The sequence below is a fragment of the Ictidomys tridecemlineatus genome, chromosome 8 (assembly GCF_052094955.1).
Source record: "Ictidomys tridecemlineatus isolate mIctTri1 chromosome 8, mIctTri1.hap1, whole genome shotgun sequence".
In the NCBI taxonomy this organism is placed as follows: Eukaryota; Metazoa; Chordata; class Mammalia; order Rodentia; family Sciuridae; genus Ictidomys; species Ictidomys tridecemlineatus.
This window is the reverse complement of record NC_135484.1, coordinates 118,141,783-118,163,137: the sequence shown is the minus strand read 5'-3', so window position 1 is coordinate 118,163,137 and position 21,355 is coordinate 118,141,783. Positions and strand designations below refer to the sequence as shown.

Sequence of the window (21,355 nt, the reverse complement as noted above, 5' to 3'; positions counted from 1 at the left end):
TTTTATGACAAAAAAAATTTAAAGTAGACAAACTTTCTGGGGGTACACAAAATAACTTGTCAATATGTGAGATGACCTTCATCAATAAAGCAGGAATCACCAATAAGTAGGCCATTGCATTATTAAAGGTCTTAGAGAAATGTTCATGCCAACAGAATCTCAGTGACATCTGAGCTCTTAGCCTTGACAATAGGATGACTATGCTACCAACATCTCTTCTTCCTTTCTCTTAACTGACTATCTGAGGAATGGCCCCAGGGATTCAAATTATTGTTTTATAATTCTGTTGTTTCTAATATCACTGTAAACCCTAAGTTCATTCATCATTGAGTCTTGATTACACGAATGTAGATTCATGCTTCATTAATTAACAAATATTCACTGAATGCCTCCCACATGTGATTGCTGAGAAGAGAGGCCAGGAAAAAATACATTGTATGTTCGACCACAAAGTGCACTTCACACTGGTCCTGTTTACCTAACTTACCTTTCTTTTAGTTCTTCCTGCAGATTATGCCTATGGCCATGGCAAGAAGCAATCCCAAAACAGGTAGGATTGCCCATGAAAATGTCATCCTGGACTCTGAAATGGAAATCCACAAATCCCAGTAAATCATGAAACTAGGAAAATACCAAGTGCATTTTTTTTATCTGAGCAGTTTCTGGGCTGGAGAGGAGGAAGAGAAGCAGATCTCTCAAGGAAGCAGTGGGTCCCCTTTTCCTTGCTGAGGGAGGGAAGACTGTAAGTTTATGTCTAGCTAGCTTTAGTGTTTGTTCCTTTCAGAAATGTACATACACAATTATTCTCCCTTCTCTTTTTCTAATTTTATCACAGTCACTGGAATAATGGCAAAATAATAAAATTACCCAGGCCACAGCCATAAAGATAGTGTTAAGGAAAATTAGTTTCTAACCCATAACAAAATTCACCAGAAAGGAAAAAACGAAGTGCTAAAATTGTTTTCATATCAGAAGAAGAGAATTTGTAGATACAAAGAATTAGAGTCAATAATTAGAATTTAGTGCACAGCCAACAATAAATATAACTTTAGAGCTGTATCTGGGGATATAAGCAAGAAACTCAGAGGAGTAGGATCCCTACATGTCCTGAAGATAAGCTTTGTCAGAGATAGCATGATATCTCATTAGAATTATATATAGATATGTATATTTTTATATTCAGATACAGAAAGCAATAAAGTGAGAACATCTGAGTTGGTCTTAGTATTTAATTCCAAACCTGAGAGGAATATACAGAATCACCAACCTGAGAGAGTAAAAGCCGCTGTTTTCTCCTCACCCAGAGGGAGGTTGCTTATGGAACAAGTCACATTTGCCAAGGAGCTGTTAGTGATCAGTAGCAATGTCTCCACATGGAACAACCCATGGCTGTCTGAATGCAGGATCTCAGAAGCTGATGGTATTGTCTTTCCTTCCATGTCCCTCCATTGCATGTGGGGTGGTGGGAACCACCCACTTGCAGTGCACATCAGCTGTACCTCTCCATCTGTCAGCACCTCCATGGTGATCCTCGGGGAAGAACCCACAGCTGGGAACAGAGACCAAGGAAACCAAGAATGGAGCCTCTGCTAGTGGTTGTGTTATTGGTGACTATGTTTGAGAAGGGCTGGGGGGATTCAGAGGGCTTGCAGGAAGAGAGAAAAATCTTAAGGGGAAATGACACTCCACCAAGAGAAAGACTGGCTGGAGAGTTTTCTTGTTTTGTTTTATTTATTTTTTTTATATTCCTGAATCATCCAGGGACATATAAAAAGGTAAAATAAGATTTTAAATTCAACCTTTGTTTGCCTGAGAACAAAATAACTGACAGGATAAAAGAAACTAGGTAAGAGAATATTCTTAAAGATTAAAATTATAAATGTTCATGTCCAATAACAGAAAAAGATGGGCCCATTTAACTTATCAACATGTGTTTCTGTGGATATTCCCTAAATATGTTTATTAACAGATTGAAAATCTATGGGAGACATATTTCGGATATTCAAGATTTTTACCTGTGTCCTCAATGACATTTGCTAAACTTGGAAAATAAATTCTAGAGAGTGATTTTCTTTTTTCCTCCATTTATACCAAGATTGTCAATCCACATTATTTCTGTTTACTTGGTATATCTAGTTTAGTCTTCATATTATTATACTTTCTGGTATATTTCCCAGAATTTTAATAACATACTGTGTGAAATAATGAATCCTGTATAAAATAGAGTAAAATTCTCAGACCTCTTTAAATATATGGTAATTTTGTGGACATACTCAGAAGCATACAAGTTCCATACACAAAGAATTAAATTTGGTTTGTTGGAATTTGTGGATTTTAAGTATCTATGATAGTTCCTATACATTGGTGGTTCAATATAAATCTGATAGCAAGTAAGCATTAAGAAAACTTTCAGTGCTACAGAAATTATCTAGGAACATGTTAAAGCAGTAGGAACCGGTGACAAATTCAAAACATCTATCTAGAGTCCTTACCTACCACCTTCAGATCCAAACTGGCCTTCTGGTAGACACCATTTTTTTCAAAAAGGCACTGGTACTGCCCATCATCTGAAGCTGTGGCATTGTGTATCTGCAGGGTCAGTCTCCCCTCGTGGATGGCATCACTCACCAGTGTAGTCCTCCCTCTGTAGTCTACCATCTGTTCTCGAGCCACATGGTCCCCATTCATATACACATAAACTGCAAGATAATGGTGGGCTTGGACCCACCTCACCTCCATGCTCTGTGCATTAGCCTTGGGGAACAGGGAACAGGTCAATTGTATGTCTTCTCCCACTCTGACAATGATGGGCTCAGAAGGTCCAATCACTTTTAAAGATGCTATTAAATACAGAAGACAAAATACAAGGAACAAATCAAAATGGAGCAAATAAATGTCACCAACAAGTGAATTTCTAGTGTGGTTTGAAACCCATAACTTTCCTATGTTCATATATGAATACATGACCAGTGAAACTCCACACCATGTGGAATTGCAAGAATGGGATCCTTGATCCACTTTGAACTGTCATGTATATCTAAAAAAAAAAAAAAAAAAACAACAATAATAATTATAGAATGGGATCCTAATTGGAATAATTTATATTCTGTGTATGTATAATATGTCAAAATATACTTTACTATCGTGTATATATACAAAGAACAGATAAATTTTTTAAAAAGACATTCAAAAAATTAAAATTAAAAATATATCCCATAGGCATCCTGGGGGAGGTATGAGGCTTAAGGTCATCTCTTAGAAAGATGGGATCTTGTGATATCAAGATACAGGCTGTCCTTGTTCCAAGAAGAACCTTTCCAGGATGCATGCCAATCTGAAAAAAAAGGGTCACTACCCACTCCTTCCCAAAATTTTACGCAGTTTAAAAACAAATGTTAGAATAAATTTAAAGTTAGCACTCCCAGAATAAAATAAATATTTTTATCACTTCAAATGGCTACTTTTTAATCTGATTATTCTGTTTCTTAAACTATAAATTTTGCATATTACTGCCCAAACCATAGGATTGTTACACAGTTAAACAAAATAACCTATATAAGTTGGGTGGTGGCACACACCTATAATCCCAGCGGCTTGGGATGCTGAGGCAGGAGGATCGAGAGTTCAAAGCCAGCCTCAGCAAAAACTGAGACACTAAGCAACTCAGTGAGACCTGTCTCTAAATAAAATACAAAATAGGGTTGGGGAAGTAGCTCCATGGTCAAGTGCCCCTGGGTTCAATCCCTGGTACCCTGCCCCCCAATAATCTGTATAAAGCACTTAGATGACTGTGCAGCATGAGCAGAAGCATAGAGACCTGAAAGTCTTTTAACTACTGTAGGTAAATATGAAATGATCCCTCCAAAGCACTTATATACCTGACATGTAATTAAGATTTCCAAAACTAGTCGTTATTTTTATAAGTCAATAAAATTATTTGCCAGGGTATGAGCTCTGGAAATAATAGGGTCGAGAACTGTGTTGGCCCATGGCCCTTTGCATGGGTGCTTCCTCTGAGCCCCTAATTATAAGGATACCACAGAGGCAGCAGTACAGAACTCCTGAACTCTTCAGTTACCACAGCACATCCTCCCACCTCCTGGGGCACAGCCCTTCCCACCTGGCAAGGAGCAAAGGGAAGTTCTGAGCTTTTATCCTATATAATTGTGGTCCTGGAAGGTCATCAAAATTTAGGAACAACACAACATAGGATTGTATTTTGTGTGCTGGGTCTCCAGTGGGCATGCTGAGTTGGCTCAAGAACTCAGATGAGTGACTCTTTGCCTAAGACTTTCCTGAGAGACACAGACTTGCGTCAGCCTGCCCCAAACACTGGCTTAGCTTCCTAATGTGTCACGAGTTCTTCTCCTTAAAGTTTCTGTCTGATCAGGCACCTTTACTGCCCTAGGCAGAGGGAGATCCTGCTAGAAAGGCTAAGCTCACAGGACTGGGTTTGTCCTCAAGTTGTGGAGCTATCTTTGACCTTCCTGAGGCTCAACCCTTTATATTTGTGGCCCCATGGAGTCAAAGGTGTCACACTAGATTCTGGCAGAGACTGGAATTGTGTTTAACATGTTAATTTCCCTCAAAAACTCCTACATGGGTTAAATAAAGTATGCTTAAGCCCTTTACAATTGCACGCACAAACACACACACACTCCCACAGGTGACTTGATGGACAATGGTACAGATGAAGGATATAATGAGCCATTCAGGTTCATATGTATGTAAATAGAGAGCAGATGCATCATCATGGGCTAGGAGAAAAGCCATAGAAACAAGCAGTTGGAAGGAGGTAAAGGAAACTGAAAGGGGCTCAAACATCATTTGGTTATTTTTTAAATCACATCTTAGGCATGGTAAAATAATATCTGCTGTTCAACTACCAGGTAAAAAAAGTAAGTAAATAAAAACCACATGAAGAAAAGAAAAATTATCACCCCAGTGGCAGGATCTCAGGTGCACTTAACAGCTTCCTTTCGATAGTGATGATGTTAAGGACCTTCTGGGGTGAGAAGCAGGTGCAGGACCCATAATGACTAGAGGGTGGGAGTTGTGGGAGCTGACCTCCACTGACACTGACCCCATTGGCAGTAGGAATATTTTAAAAGGGCCTCTAAAGCTGGCCAGCTGACCCATACCATCCCCCGCACACGCCAAAGGCAGCTCCCTTTCCTCTAGACCCTGGCAGAGATGATGTACACGTCCCCAAATGTGTCATCTGGGTCTTGATTGGATCCCCATGATCTCCCAAAGTAACAGGTTACATAGCAGAAAATTCCCCGAAGGGGACTGTGGAAGACTGAGCTTTGCTGGTCTCCTCTTATAACTTAACAGGGCACTGAGAAAGCCCTGCCTGGAAGTCTCATTCAGATCCCAGTTCCGAAGCAGCTCCATAAGCTCCGCCCTCCTCTGTGGCCAGAGAAGTGCACCACACCTGTGGGTCCTACTCACCCAGCTCGCTCTGGAGTTTCTCTGGAAAAAAAAAAAAAAAAAGGTGGGGCAGGGTGGAGAATACCGTATTAAGGAATTTGGTGTAAGGGAAAGGAGAGAAACTATTTCCAAGAAATAAAAGCCAGCTCTATGAAATGCGGAAAATATTTTTTTCTACACATCATGTGGTGATCCCATTTGCCTTTCCTTTTATCTGCACAACAAAAACACTATCAGATCTATCAATCCAATAATGCTGTTTGTTTCTATAAAACTGTACGGACATAAACAAGTATTGCTTACAATTCCAAACTAAGAATATACAATATTGGATTTTTTTAGCATTAATATGTAATATCTTACTTTTCATTTTAACCTATCTATTTATATTATAAATAATGATAAATCCAAATATTTAGAGTGTGCCACTTATAAGTTATTTAAAACCAATAAGTTTTTACATGATTAGAAATGTTTATTGATAGATGGACAGATAGATGTAATATTTATCATTGAGTTGTACATCGTGAGATTATTTAAGCCTCTAAAATTCTTCAAAAATGTTTTTTGTCAATATTATAGGTTTTGTAAAAAATATATATTTTTTAGTTGTAGGTGGACACAAGACATTTAATTAATTAATTAATTAATTTTATGTGGTGCTGAGGATCCAACCCAGGGCTTCACACCGCTAGGTAAGTGCTCTTCCACTGATCTACAAACCCCTCCTGCTATAGGTTTCAGTAACATAAGACACAACACTTCACTATCACATTTGGGGAGTTTTTTTGAGTATTTTATTTTTGCTATTTGTAAATAAGATAATAATTTAGATGCTGCTGTGTAAAGACTTCTATCTCTGATTACTAACATATGACCAGATTCCTAGGGGTAATTAGCACAACACAGCATAGGAAAACATTTTACTTTAAATGATATTTACAAGGTAATAAATACTTGTAAGTAGAAAACATCACTGCAAATAGATGAAAAGGTAGAACTTGAAAATTACTGAAGTAATTAATGGCCATTTAATCAAAATGCAGTATATATATATTTCTAGTGGTAAATGTTTTATGCATTTTAATACATATTATTAAATGGTGGTACTTTTACTGATAAAAAATATGAGCTGTTGCTGCACAGTTCTGAAGTTCTGCTGCTGACCTAGGCATCTGGTCCCAGAGGCAGAGCACTGACCTGGGAGGGCAATGACTGCCCCCTTGACCTCTGTGAGGACAGGGTTGTAGATGAAGCAAGACTAAGTTTCTACAGACATATTCCTCATCACAAGGGTGTCTTCCACGTAGAACAGGCCCTCTTCATCTTGGATATGATGCTCGGAGACAGTCAGCAACCTCTGTCCTGTGATGTCTTCCCAATAGACCTGGGGCTCTGGGAACCAGCCCTTTGCAGTGCACACAAGCTGGACCTCACCTTCCCTGGGTCCTTCCATGTGGATGTTAGGGGCAGACCCCACATCTGTGGAGGGAAGTCACAGCTCTGAGCTCTAGAGCTCACAGAGGTACAAACTCTGGAGACAGATCTCAGTGATGTTGCTCACAGGGAGATGGTGGGACCTCAGGGACTGGGGAGCAGAAGGTGTTCCAAAATTTTTTTTCCTATTTAAGCTGGAGCTCTGATACATTTTGCTTGTTCTCCAATTTGATTTTTAAATTTTAGAACTTGAATATATTTTTTTCAGGACAGGAAAATAAGAGGGAAGGGAGGCATCATAACATTTGTTTGTGTCTCTAGTACTGTAAACAAATGTGCTGTAATTTATTCATTAGATCTTTTATTCTCTGAACACTTTTCCTCTTAATATTGTCTGTATCAGGCACTTTGTCTGAAATTTTGAACGGTATCTGGAATCTAATTTAAACAATGTTTAGGATAAATTTAGAAATCACTTCCATGGGTGATTCTTTTCATTTCTATTTATTTTGTTTGTGGTTGTAATCTTGGGATGCAGTAGATAAACTGCATGAAGATTCTTGTATTAAAATATTCTATCGGAGATGTTCTGTTAGGAAAAACATTTTTAAGAAATCCTAAGCAATTTATGTAGTCATGAAATCCTTTCTCTATTCAACACTACACCTCTCAAACCCAAAGAATACTATATTTTCTGTAGATGGATATTTTGTCTTTATCAATTGTGGATAGAAAGAGATCCACTCTGTTACCTGGAGTAATAGAAAAGTTTTGCCTTAATTTTAAATGTCTCAGATAGTGCAGTGCATCAGTATGTACCCACTCCACTCATATCTCAGAGTCCCATGATTCTTTTGTTTTAAATGATCTTGAACATAGTAACCATTCATAATCATGAGTAATAAAAAAGGTGTTAGGAGTAAAGTAAATCAGAGTCAGAGATGTTAAAATCTCCAGAGAACTGCTCTCCTGTTGAGGTAAAGAATTTGCCTCATTTTGCCTTAAGCACAATGGAGGAGCTATTCCTGTCAGGTTTACTTTTCAAATATTTCCCCACAAGATAAACCTGTTATTCAGTTATTTCCTGCCTTCCCACTCCTTCCTCCTTTGCTAATATGATAGCATTCTGAAGAACCCTGCCATCCACAGTGGGTGCTTCCAAAGGCACTTGTGAGCCCCTGATTCATTGAATACGAAATATTATAATCTCTATAAAAGCACAAAGCTCCTAATTCCTTTTGCCTCATCAGTTGATTTCTAATAAGGGGAATTAGACAAAAAAGTTTCACATTTCATTACTGCATAAATGAGGTTGGTAAAGTGACAACTCATTCCACTGAGATACAGATGCTGGACAGTCAGATGGCCATAGCAATTGACTTGCTCTTGTCCATCAGCCTTATGTGGCACCATTTTGTGTCCTAGCAAAATTGTTGATGATTACATGTCATGGCTTTCAAATAATCCTTAAGGACTGTCAAAATTCAGGTGAATTAAATTTTGGAGAAAACTTTTTGTGAGCTTACTTTGGAGATTCTGGAACCACCTGTTTTCAGATGGCTCAGGATAGAGGATTGGGCATTAGGAAACTGCTATGTTGATTCAAAGGGAATTCTTCAACTGACATTAAACTTACCATCAATTAATATATTTCTCCCTCTGAGACCCAGTTTTTGCCCAGATACTCACTTGCTACTTTGAGCAGCAAGCTTGTCTCTCCATGATAGTTCCCCTCCTGGAAATGGCACCAGTACTGCCCATTATCAGATGGTTGGATGTTGTATATCTTCAGAGTCACATTTCCCTTGGCAATGTTGTCATCTATCCACTCTATCCGGTCTCTGTACTCCTCCACCTGCATCTGGGTGACCTCAACTCCATCCCAGTGTGCAATCACAGGTGTGCCAGGCTCTGAGCGGTACCACCTCACCTCCATGTGCATTGCAGTCCTCTTGGGGAAGAGCTGACAGGTTAATAAGGCATCTTCCCCAACCCTGGCCAGGATAGGATATGCAGGACCAATCACTCTAAAGTCATCTACAAAAAAAAATGAAAAAGAGGAATCAGAAATGCCAACCAGAGGAACAGTATGCTTGCTTTTTGTGTGTCCAACCTGTTAGAATAGAGGGATCTATTCTAAATAAATTCTGCATGATGATTTGCATGTTTGCTTGTTAAAGAGAAATGTGTTCTCCAAATAAAAGTAATTAAATTTGAGCATGAATGCTGAATCTATCACTTAACAGCTTTGGGAGCTAATCTGTTATTCTTAGTGAGACTTTGACATTTGGAATCTTAATTTCTTCATCTGTAAGGTACTAAAACAACCTGAGTTTCATTCTCAAGTTAATATGTAAATTGATTTTTAGTTGGGAACTTTGTAATTGTTAGTAATTAACATTTTAGCCATTTTCCCAGAATTAAAGTAATATATTGATTCATGAGATTTTTAAAGTTTTTTCAGTATCACTTGTGTTCTAAATAAAAAACTTGAGGTTTTTTTTTTCCTTTGTGGAGAAGAGAAGACTCTAATTAGTGGGACTGTGAACAAGGCAGTTTTCACAGAGACATTTTGTGGTGGATTAAGGGCAGTGTTCTGAGTCTGAGTCTTTTAATAAAATGTTAAGTCATGTTTTGACTTCTTCCTTGTTATCTGCAAATTGAAGTGATGTTTGATAATTCTGTGTGTGAGTGTGTTTAATAATTGCATATGTTACATATACTATATTCTTTCTCATCCCAAACGATGCAGGGCCACTTGCCCTTTTCTGTGCAGATTTCCGTCCTCCTAAGACTAAAAACACATCTTATTGAGTTGCTGCTCAATATAAAACAGATGCTGCTCAAGAAGTCACTATAGGACTTGGGACATAGAGAAAGATAGTGGTGTAGAGGTGGTTGCTTTTCAAGTTGTTCTGTGGTGTGAGATCAGGAAAGCAGATAAACAGCATCTCAGTGAAATGTGTGATAAGAGGGACTTTACTGGGATTTAAATACTGGACTCTTAGAATAGCTTAGGAACTCAGAAGTTTGGATATAATAAAATAAAAGAAGAAAAGTGTATAGGCCAGCTGGAGCAGATCTGTCTGGGGCAAATTGGGGAGGGAGAGTAGGAGGACCCACATTTAGGTGGCACTGTGGTGTGTCTTGATATGGAGAAGATTAGGATACTGTTGGACTGACCCAGTGGGTGAACTATACTATATCCTTGTGAGGGAAAGACACCCAAGATGGGGTGTGGGTGTGTGAGTGGATGTGAGTGGGTGCTCAGAGATTGAGCCCAGGAGGCTGGGAAGGGTAGGACCCACAGGTGGCTGAGGGAGGGGGACAAAGGACTGGCTCCTGCACTGCACAAAGGGAACTCAGGGGAGACTCCCAGGGTGCAGACTCCCAGCATGGATTGGCAGCTGCCTGGCTGTGGAGGTGTGCTGATTTAAAATCTTCAGAACAATCACCATTCAGCAAAGCATCAGGGTACTAAATTAACCTAAACCCTGCCTTTAGGAGCTCCACCTCTGGGAACTCCTCTCCCAGAACTCTACAGTGACCCCATCCTGAGAGTGAAGCACACTCTCCAAACTGCCCCACCTCATACTGCCCAGAAGAGAAGCCGAGAACTTTTGAATTCGAATTGGCAACTTGAGAAACAACACAAAAAGAGGAAGATTTGAATAGTGGCTACTATTCTTGTGCACAATACATACCTTAAGAAAAAAAAAAGTGGAAAGAAAGACACTTGGGAGCAGACAACCATTATATATTATCATTGACAATTTTGATCACTGCAAGGGAAACAATTCCTTAGCATTTTATCAAGAATATTTTCTTTCTGTCTTTTTCTCCTCTCTCCTCTCTCTCCCCCACCCCCACTCTCTCTCTCCTTCTTTATTATGTGCTGAATGGTTCATGGACATTTGTACATATACATATTTGTCTTACTTTTCTCATTTCTAGAATTTTTTGAAGGTAGTCAGTTTTCATGTCTCTGTTAAGGGCTAGGGTCTTTGATTAGCATATTTTGGTTTGGTTTTATATTGTTGTTCATTTGTCCATTTTTCTTTATTCTCTTTTGTGGGGAGCCACAATGAATGACCCCACACTTCCAGTCCTGATGCCTCAGATACTGACCAACCACTGCATTTTCTGTGGCTTGGGTGGGGTCTAGCTCGAATAGCAAGGGGTCTTCTTTGTGGAATTTGCCCTTATGGTTGAGTTATACTCACCTGTCCCTTGTATCCCTGCCCCTTCTGCCCTTTTTTGGATAGAACTTTCTAAAAAGAAGAGTCCTTCCAATAAAAATTCACTTCCGAACATATTCTCTCTCTCTCTCTCTCTCTCTCTCTCTCTCTCTCTCTCTCTCTCTCCAGCCTCTCATAATTTTCTCTTGTTCTCCCTTTTGGGGAGCCTGAGGCCAAGAGCAGGGAAGCCATCCTGAAGCTTATGTAAAGGTAAATTGTGTCTGTGTTTTATTTTGTGTCCCTGCAAATTCAATAAGCAATCTTAATTTCAGCTGCCCGAGTGCTGGTCAAATTCTATTGTTCTCTTTTTATTCTTCCTTTAATTTTTTACTTCTACTTTCTCTCCTCCCTCATAATCATCATTTCTTACATTCTTCTGCATTCTCCCTGTTTACCTTTTGAAAGAGCAGACCCTTTAGAAAACTTATTGTTTTACTGTTGGCTTACCATACAATTTCTGTTTGTTGTGTTAATTAACCTTGTAGATATCATAATAGAAATAAGTATTTAGTTTAATGCTTTATATTGTTTGCATTGTTTGTTATTATTTGTCTCCCCCTAAACCATGAGGTACTAGAAATCTTCAGGGACACCATAAGTTCATAGTGAAGAAGCTCTGCCATGTTTGGGTAGACACACAAACAATAAGAAAAAGCAAGGGAATGAACCATTGGAAACAAACCAAAATACCTCAAAACAGAATCCAATGATATCACAGTGAATAAAATGTCAGAGATGGAATTTAGAAAGTTCATAGTTAAATTAATCTGCAAGTAAAAGATTATATAAAGATTATATAAAGTAAGAGATTATATTATATTATATAAAATCAGAGAGAGAAAAAAACAAAAAGAGATAGATATTTGAAACAGAACCAAATGGAAATCTTCCAAATGGAGAAATTGATAAACCAAATTAAAAAGCCAATGGAAAGCATCACCAACAGACTAGACCACTTGAAAGACAATTTCAGACAATGAAGACAAAATATATAATTCTGAAAATAAAGTTGACCATGGAGAAAAGATATTAAGAAACCATAAACAGAACTTTCAAGAAATATGGGATAACATGAGAAGGCCAAATTTAAGATTTATCAGGACAAATGAAGCCCAATCTTTCAATGAAATAATAGCAGAAAATTTCCCAAATCTTAAGAATGAAATGTAAAATTATATACAGGAGGCATACAGGACTCAAAACATACAAAATTACAACAGAGTCACACCAAGTCACATTATTATGTATGTATGCTTGACATACAGAATAAGGATAAAATTTTCAAGTCAGCAGGTCAGATTTAGAGGTAAGTCAATCCATATTTCAGCTGATTTCTCAGCCTAGACCCTGAAGCTAGGAGGTCTTATAATAATATATACCAAGCTCTGAAAGAAAATAGATCCTAACCAAGAATAGTATATCCAACAAAATTAAGCTTTACATTTGAAGATGAAATAAAAATGTTCCACAATAAACAAAAGGTGAAATAATTCACAACTAGAAAGCCTGTAATACAAAATATATTCAACAAAATATATGATAAAGAATAAATGAAAAATAAAATTGAAAACCAACAGAGGAGGAACTATAAGAAGAATTCTCAATTAAATGAGAAATTAATTCAAATAAAAAAATTAGAAATGAATCAAAATGACAGAAAATAAAAATAATCTCTCAATATTAACATTGAATGTAAATGGCCTCAACTCATCAATCAAAAGTCATAGATTTTCAGAATGGATTAAAAAACAAGACCCAACAATATGCTGTCCCCAAGAGACTCATAGGCAACCTCATCCACAGACTGAAGGTGAAAGGATGGGAAAAAACATATCACTCACATGGATCACATAAACAAGCAAGGGTCTCTATCCTCATATAAGATAAAGTGGACATTGAGCCAAAGTTAATGAGAATGGACAAAGAAGACATTTAACACTGCTTATGAGAGCATCAACAAGACATAACAATCAAATATTTATGTCCCAAACAATGGAGCATCTACATACATCAAATAAACCCTTCACAATTTCAAGAATTAAATAGATCATACACAATACTTTATCTTACCTCTCTCACCACTCGATAAATCTTCCAAACAAAAACTAAATAAAGAAGCTATAGAACTAAACAGATATATATAGAATACTTCATCCATTCATGACTTTCTTCTCAGCAGCACATAGATCATTTTCTAAAAAAATCCATATTTTCTAAAAAATATGTTAGACCACAAAGCAACTCTTAACAAATACAAAAAAAATTGAGAAAATACTTTGCATTCTATCAAAACATAATTGAATAAAATTAGAAATCAATGATAAGATAAAAATAAAAGCTACTGCAACACCTGGGAACTAATTAATGTGCTATTGAATGATGAATGGATAGCAGAAGAAATCATGGTGAAATAAAAAAGTTGTTAGAGGTGAGTGCAAATAATGATACAACATATCAAAATCTCTGGAACACTATGAAATCAGTTCTAAGAGGAAAGTTCATAGCATTGAGACCATTCATTGAAAGAAAGTCACCAAATAAATAATCTAAAATTATATCTTAATGCTCTAGAAAAGAACAAATTAACACTCAAATCAGCAGAAGATGGGAAATAATTAAAAATCAAGCCAAAATTAGTGAAATTAAAATAACAAAAAAATTCCCAAAATCAGTGAAAAAGTTTTTTTTAAAAAAATAAATAAAATGGATAAATACTTAACCACGCTAGCTAAAAGAAAGAAAAAACCTCAAATTATTAAAACTTGTGATGAAAAAAGAAATATCACATGAACACTACTGAAATCCATAGGATTATCAGAAACTATTTTGAAAAAAAATTTATACTCCAATAACTTAGAAAATCTTGAAGAAATAAAAAAAAACTCTAAAGACATATGATCTGCGCAAATTAAACCAGAGGAACGTAGAAAATTTAAACAGATCAATTACAAATAATGAAATTGAAGATTCCATTAAAAGCTTACCAACAAAAGCCCAGGTCCATATTAATTCTCAGATGAGTTCTACCAGACTTTCAAAGAACAAACAAACACCAATCTTCCACAAATTTATTTATTTATTTTTTTAGTTGTCAGTGGACCTTTATTATTATTTTTATTTATTTTTTTGTGGTGCTGAGATTGGAACCCAGTGTCTCATGCATGCTAGGCAAGTGCGCTACCCCTGAGCCACAACCCCAGCCCAAATCTTCCACAAATTATGCCATGAAATAGAAAAGGAGAGAACCCTTTCAAACTCATTCTGTGAAGCTAATATCATCCTGCTACCAAAACCAGATAAAGACACATAAAGGAAAGAAAACTTCAGACCAATATCCTTGATGAACATAGATACAAAAATTTTTTATGAAATACTGGCAATCCACATACATATTAAAAACATAGTGCACCATGATCAAGTAAGGTTCATTCCAGAGATGCAAGGTTAGTTCAACATATGGAAATCAATAAATGTAACTCATAACATCAGTAGACTTAAAGACAGGAACCATATTATTATCTCAATAGATGCAAAAAAAACATTTGACAAAATAAAGCACCCCTTCATGTTCAAAACACTAGAAAAAATACAGGGTAGTAGGAACCTACTTCAACATTGTAAAAGCTATCTATGCTAAACCCAAGGCCAACATCATTCTAAATGGAGAAAAATTAAAAGCATTCCTTCTAACAACTGGAACAATATATGAATGCTCCCTTTCACGATATCCATTTTACATAGTTCTTGAAACTCTAGCCAGAGCAATTTGGCAAAAGGAAAAAATTAAAGGGATATGAATAGGAAAAGAAGAGTTCAAATTTTCCCTATTTGACAATGGCATGCTTCTATATTTGGAAGACCCCAAACACTCCACCAGAAAAATTCTAGAACTCATAAATGAATTCAGCAAGTAACAGTATACAAACAAATTAACACCCATAAATCAATGGTATATTATGCTACAATGATAAATTATCTGAAAGAGATATAAGAAAAACTATCTCATTAACAATGTCCTCGGGGGAAAAAAAGACTTAGAAATCAATCTAACAAGACAGATGAAAGATCTCTACAATGAAAACTAGAGAATACTAAAGAAAGAAATTGAAGACTTTAGAAAGTGGAAATATTTCCCATGTTCTTGGATAGGCAGAATTAACATTGTCAAAAAGTCTACCTTACCAAAAGTACTAAACAGATTTAATGCAATTCCTATTAAAATAATAATGCTCTTCATAGAATAGAAAAAGTAGCCATGAAGTTCATTTAGAAAAATAAGAGGCCCAGATAGCCAAAACAATCCTTACTGAGAAAAGTGAAGCAGGAGGCATCACAGTACCAGACTTTAAATTACTCTATAGATAGCTTTTATGATGTTGAGATATGTTCCTGTTATCCCTATCAAGATATGTCAACATCGTAAAAGCAATCCATGCTAAGCCCCAGACTAACATCATTCTAAATGGAGAAAAATTGAAAGCATTCCCTCTAAAAACTGGAACAAGACAAGGATGCCCTCTTTCACCACTTCTATTGAACATAGTTCTTGAAACACTGGCCAGAGCAATTAGACAGATGAAAGAAATTAAAAGGCTATGATTAGGAAAAGAAGAACTCAAATTAGCACTATTTGCTGACAATATGATTCCATATCTAGAAGATGCAAAAAATTCCATCAGAAAACTTCTAGAACTAGTAAATGAATTTAGCCAAGTACCAGGATATAAAATCAACACCATAAATGAAAGGCATATCTGTATATCAGTGAAAATACTCTGAAAGGGAAATGAGAAAAACTATCCCATTTATAATAGCCTCAAAAAAATACTTGGGAATCAACTTAATGAAAAACTACAGGATGCTAAAGAAAGAAATTAAAGATGGAAAGATTTCCCTTGTTCTTTGATAGGCAGAATTAATATTGTCAAAATGATCATACTACCAAAAGCACTATACAGATTTAATGCAATTCCAATCAAAATCTCAATGACATTCCTCATAGAACTAGAAAAAACAATCATGAAATTCATCTGGAAAAATAAGAGACCCAGAATAGTTAAAGCAATCCTTAGCAGGAAGAATGAAGCAGGTGGAATCCCTATACCAGAACTTAAAACTATACTAGAGAGCAATAGTAACAAAAACAGCATGGTATTGGCACCAAAATAGACTGGTGGACCAATGGTACAGAATAGAGGACACAGATACTAAACCACAAAATGATAATTATCTTATATTAGACAAAGGCATTAAAAATATGCATTAGTGAAAAGATAGCCTCTTCAACAAATGATGCTGGGAAAACTGGAAATCCACATGCAACAAAATGAAATTAAATTCCTATCTCTCACCATGCACAAAACTCAACTCAAAGAGGATCAAGGACCTAGTAATTAAATCAGGGACCCTGCATCTAATAGGGAAAAAAAAGTAGCCCCAATTCTTCATCATGTCAACTTCCTTAATAAGACTCTTATAGAACAAGAATTCAAATCAAGAATCAATGAATGGAATGAATTCAAACTAAAAAGCTTCTTTTCAGCAAAATAAATAATCAGTAAGATGAATAGAGAGCCTACATTTGGGGAGCAAATTTTTACCACTTGCACATCAGATACAGTACTAATCTCTAGGATATATAAAGAACTCAAAAAACTAAGCACCAAATAAATAAATAACCCAATCAATAAATGGACCAAGGAACTAAACAGACACTTCTCAGAAGAGGATATACAATCAATCAACAAATATATAAAAAAAGTTTAACAAATCTTGTAATTAGAGAACTGAAAATCAAAACTGCTCTAAGATTTCATCTCACTCCAGTCAGATGGAAGCTATTAAGATCACAAACAACAATAAGGTTGGTGAGGATGTGGGGAAAAAGGTACACTCATACATTGCTGGTGGAATGCAAGTTGATGCAGTTAATCTGGAAAGCAGTGGCAGGGATTCCTTGGAAATCTTGGAATGGAACCACCATTTGACCTAGCTATCCCTCTCCTTGATCTACACACAAAGGACTTAAAAACAACATACTATGGGGACACAACCATATTAATGTTTATTCCAGCACAATTCACAATAGCTAAACTATAGAACCAACCTAGATGCCCTTTAGTAGATGGATGGATAAAGAAAATGTGAGATTATATATATATATATATATATATATATATATACACACACACACACACACACACACACACACACACACACACACATACATATATAATGGAATATTGCTCAGCAATAAAAGAGAATAAAATCACCACATTTGCAGGTAAATGAATGGAGTTGAAGAAGATATTGCTAAGTGAAGTTAGCCAATCACAGAAAATCAAATGCAAAATGTTTTCTCTGATATAAGAATACTGATTTATAATGGGGTTGGGAGGTGAGCATGGGAGGATTATACTAACTCGAGATAAAACAAAGGGGAGGGAGGAGAAGGGAGGGGCATAGGGGAAGGAAAGATGATGGAATGAGATGGACATCATTACCCTAAGTACATGCATGAAGACACAAATGGTGTGACTCTACTTTGTGTATAGCCAGAGATATGAAAAATTGTGCTCTATATGTGCAAAAAATCTTTTTTTCTCCATAATAAGTTTATCATTATTTTCTAACACATTCTCCATTTGTATATGGTGCAAAGTAACCTTTCTCTAAAATAATTTGCCTATTTAAAATCCATATTTGAAGTGAAATACAGTTTGATATTTCTCAAAAAAAATTATTCTACAGAGCTATAGTAACAAAAAAACAAAAATAGCATGGCATTGGCACCCAAACAGACATGAAGACTGATGGAAAAGAACAGAAGACACAGAGAAAAATCCACATAAATACAGTTATTTCATACTAGACAAAGGCACCAAAAAGATGCATTGGAAAAAATGACAAACTTTTCAACAAATAGTGCTGGGAAAACTGGAAATCTATATGTAGTAGAATGAAATTTAACCCCTGTCTCTCACACTGCAGAAAACTCAACCCAGTGTGGATCACAAACCTAAGTATTAGACCAGAAAACTTGTACCTAACAGAAGAAAATATAGGCCAAATACTCCAACATGGTGGCTTAGGAACTGACTTCATCAACAAGACTTCTAAAGCACAAATAATAAAATTGATCGTCAGTATATGGGATGGTAATCAAACTAAAAAGGCTTCTTTATAGCAAAGGAAACAATTAAGAGCATGTAGAGAGAACCTACAGAATGGGAGAAAATTTTTGCTATGTACACTTCAGATAAGGCATTAATTTCCAGAATATACAAAGAACACAAAAAAGCTTAACACCAAAAACAAAACAAAACAAAAAGAAAAAACAACAAATAAATGGGCAAAGGAACTGAATAGACCTTTTTCAAAAGAAGAAATATGAAGTCAACAAATATATAAAAAAATTCAATATCTCTATCAATTAGAAAAATATAAATTAAAACTACACTGAGATTTCACCTCACTCCAGTCAGAATGGCAATTCCAAGAATACAAGTAACAATCAATATTGTGAGGAGGTGGGAATAAGGGTATATTCATACATTGCTGGTGGGACTATAAATTGGTGCAACATTCTGGAAAGCAGTATGGAGATTCTTCAAAAAAAACTACTAGTGGAATCACCATTTGACCTGGTTATAACTAATTCCTCAGTATATATCCAAAGAAGTTAAAATCAGTGTGCTACAGTGATGTAGCCACATCAATATTTATAGCAGCTCAATTCACAATAACTAAGCTATGGAACTAACCTAGGTGACCTTCAACACATGAATGGATAAAGAAAATATGATACACACACACACACACACACACACCATGGAATATTACTCAGCATAAAGAAGAATGAAATTGTGGCATTTGCTGGCAAATGGAAGGGCCTGGAGATTATCACAGTAAGTGAAATGAGCCAATCCCCAAAAAACCAAAGGTCAAATTGTCTCTCTGATATGTGATATTAACCCAGAACAAAGGAAAGGGAAGGAAAAAAAAGAGAAGTTCAATGGATTAGACAAAGGGGAATGAAAGGAAGGGTGTTGGGATGAGAATAGAAAAGACAGTGGAATGAATCTGACATGATTTTCTTAGAAACATATATGAATACAGTACAGTGAATCTCAACATCCATCGTGTACATCCACAAGACTGGGATCCTAGTTAGAATAAGATATACTCTATGTTTTTATAAATATGTCAAAACAGAGTAACTGTCATATATAACTAAAAAAATTCAAAAAGTCACTATCAAATTTGAATAGAGATCTGTTTGCATCCTTCGTTGATGGAATGGAGATACAAAGTCAGCCCTCTGATTGACCTCTTTTATAGGTCAGGAAACTGCAGAGAGGGGACAGCAGCCTCATCACATCACACAACTTCCTCTGTGTTGAATCTGCAGCCTGTGTTTCCCAGTCCAGTGTTCTTCTCTATCTCACCTGGCTGCAGTTTTCTTTGGAGTTGTGATATTTCCCTCCCACATTGAATTTTCATAATTCTTTTCAAGGCACACTTTGATTGATAAAATTCAGCTCCTGAAATTTCCAAGTCCATTTCTTGGAAGTCTTTTCTAGTTTCTTATTTATAAGTTTTTATGCCACATAATGTATGGTTAAAGCAGCTGCTTTTCTTGTTCCCAAAGCTCCATCATACATGGTAGTAAGAGAATAGATAAATGACTCAGCGTTTTCCAGCCACTGATCCAAGTGCTTTCTCTGTGTGGCTTCGGGGACTTCCAAAGCCTGTGCTACCCTAGGAAGTGTAGGTACTGTGGTTATTCTCATGCTACAGATGAAGAACAAAAGCATAAGGTCCTTGAGTCACTTTTCAAAGATGACACAGCTGGGAATGGGAAGCCGTTTTTGGAACACAGGTCTTGCATTATGAATCTGCACACTTTTTTTTTGGTACCAGTAATTGAACCCAGGGGTGTTTAACCATGAGCCACATCCCCAGCCCTTTCTTATATTTTCTTTAGAGACAGGGTCTTGCTGAATTGCTCAGGGCCTCGCTAAGTTGCTGAGACTGGCTTTGAACTCACAATCTTCCTGCCTCAGCCTCCCAAGCTGCTGGGATGGATCTGCACTCTGGAATACTCTACTAGTCCTTTTGAATTGCACACTCTGTACCTGGACTGGATCACTGGGAAGTTACATTAAAGGGAAGAAGGGGATCCTACCTGATTTCTTCATTGTCAGCAGGATGAGTAAGAAGGAGGCAATCATACCCGACAGATTATATCCTGGAAGATCCACCATTGTCCCTGAAGCAAACACAGGAGAAGTATGAATGTAGTAAGCAAGCTGTGATACACCTGGCAGGCTCTGCAGTTTCCAGTGGCTATGCCATCTTAGCCAAGAATCACCATCAACCTCTTCACAATGAAAGAATGAAGTGGTTTGGCTCCATTTCTCTGCAATTATTGATCAAACCTGACCCCCTTCCCCAATGTATTTCACTTTAAGCTATTTCTTAGGCTTGAAGGCAGAAGGTTTCTGATTGAAATGAAAGGCAGTCCTGAGCTAAAGAGATGTAATATTACAAAAAAGCTACAACAACAACAAAAACTCCTTGGTCTATCATTGATTATGCAGAAATTATAGAGCAGGATTCAAATATTTTTTCTTGTCCTCTTCCTGACCCCTCATGAAAAATCCTTCATCACTAGTTTCCTAGATGTGGAGGAAAGAGACAGAAGGCTCTGCGTCCCCAAGTTGCCACCAGGAAGCCAACATTCAGTACCACCATTCACAGAACTCAGGAGCACAGGGGCCTTGGAAAGTGAAGGAATGCTGGTGGAAGTGGTACTACCAGAGAAGATGGTCAAGGAAATGACCTTAGTGGCCATTTAGAATAGTCTTGAAGACATGTAGGATTGAATAAAATAAAGCCTAACTGGCAGAGATCAGCAAACCCAACAAGCCCATTGTACCAGCATGATAAAAATCCTGTACATAGCTGAAAAATTTAAAACTCACCAGGACAAAGATGGTGTGAGTGTGAAAAAATGAAAAATTCAGAGTGAAAGACACATAAGGCATTATATCTGATGGGTCAAGTATTTTATTGAAAGAAAAACTTGCCTCACACCAGGTAGAAGAACCAGCTCTGGAGCAACATTGAGTCACTCACTGATCCCTTTTCCCCGGAAACTAATGCTAGTAAGATTTTATGGGGCAAGATGAAAAAATAAACAGTCTGAAATAAAGATTATAAATTGAGATTCAGGAGACTATTAT

At 36.7% G+C, this 21,355-nt stretch overlaps 1 protein-coding gene across 1 annotated transcript; it reads right to left on the bottom strand.

Annotated features, from left to right (window-relative positions):
• Window positions 1–494: 494 nt before the first annotated feature.
• Window positions 495–20,374, bottom strand: Btnl2 (butyrophilin like 2). Its single transcript, XM_005338937.3, is given in 7 exon segments — window positions 495–583; window positions 1,268–1,549; window positions 2,493–2,840; window positions 5,455–5,475; window positions 6,634–6,915; window positions 8,560–8,907; window positions 20,296–20,374. Coding segments are annotated over 7 exon segments (1,449 nt in total).
• Window positions 20,375–21,355: the final 981 nt, after the last annotated feature.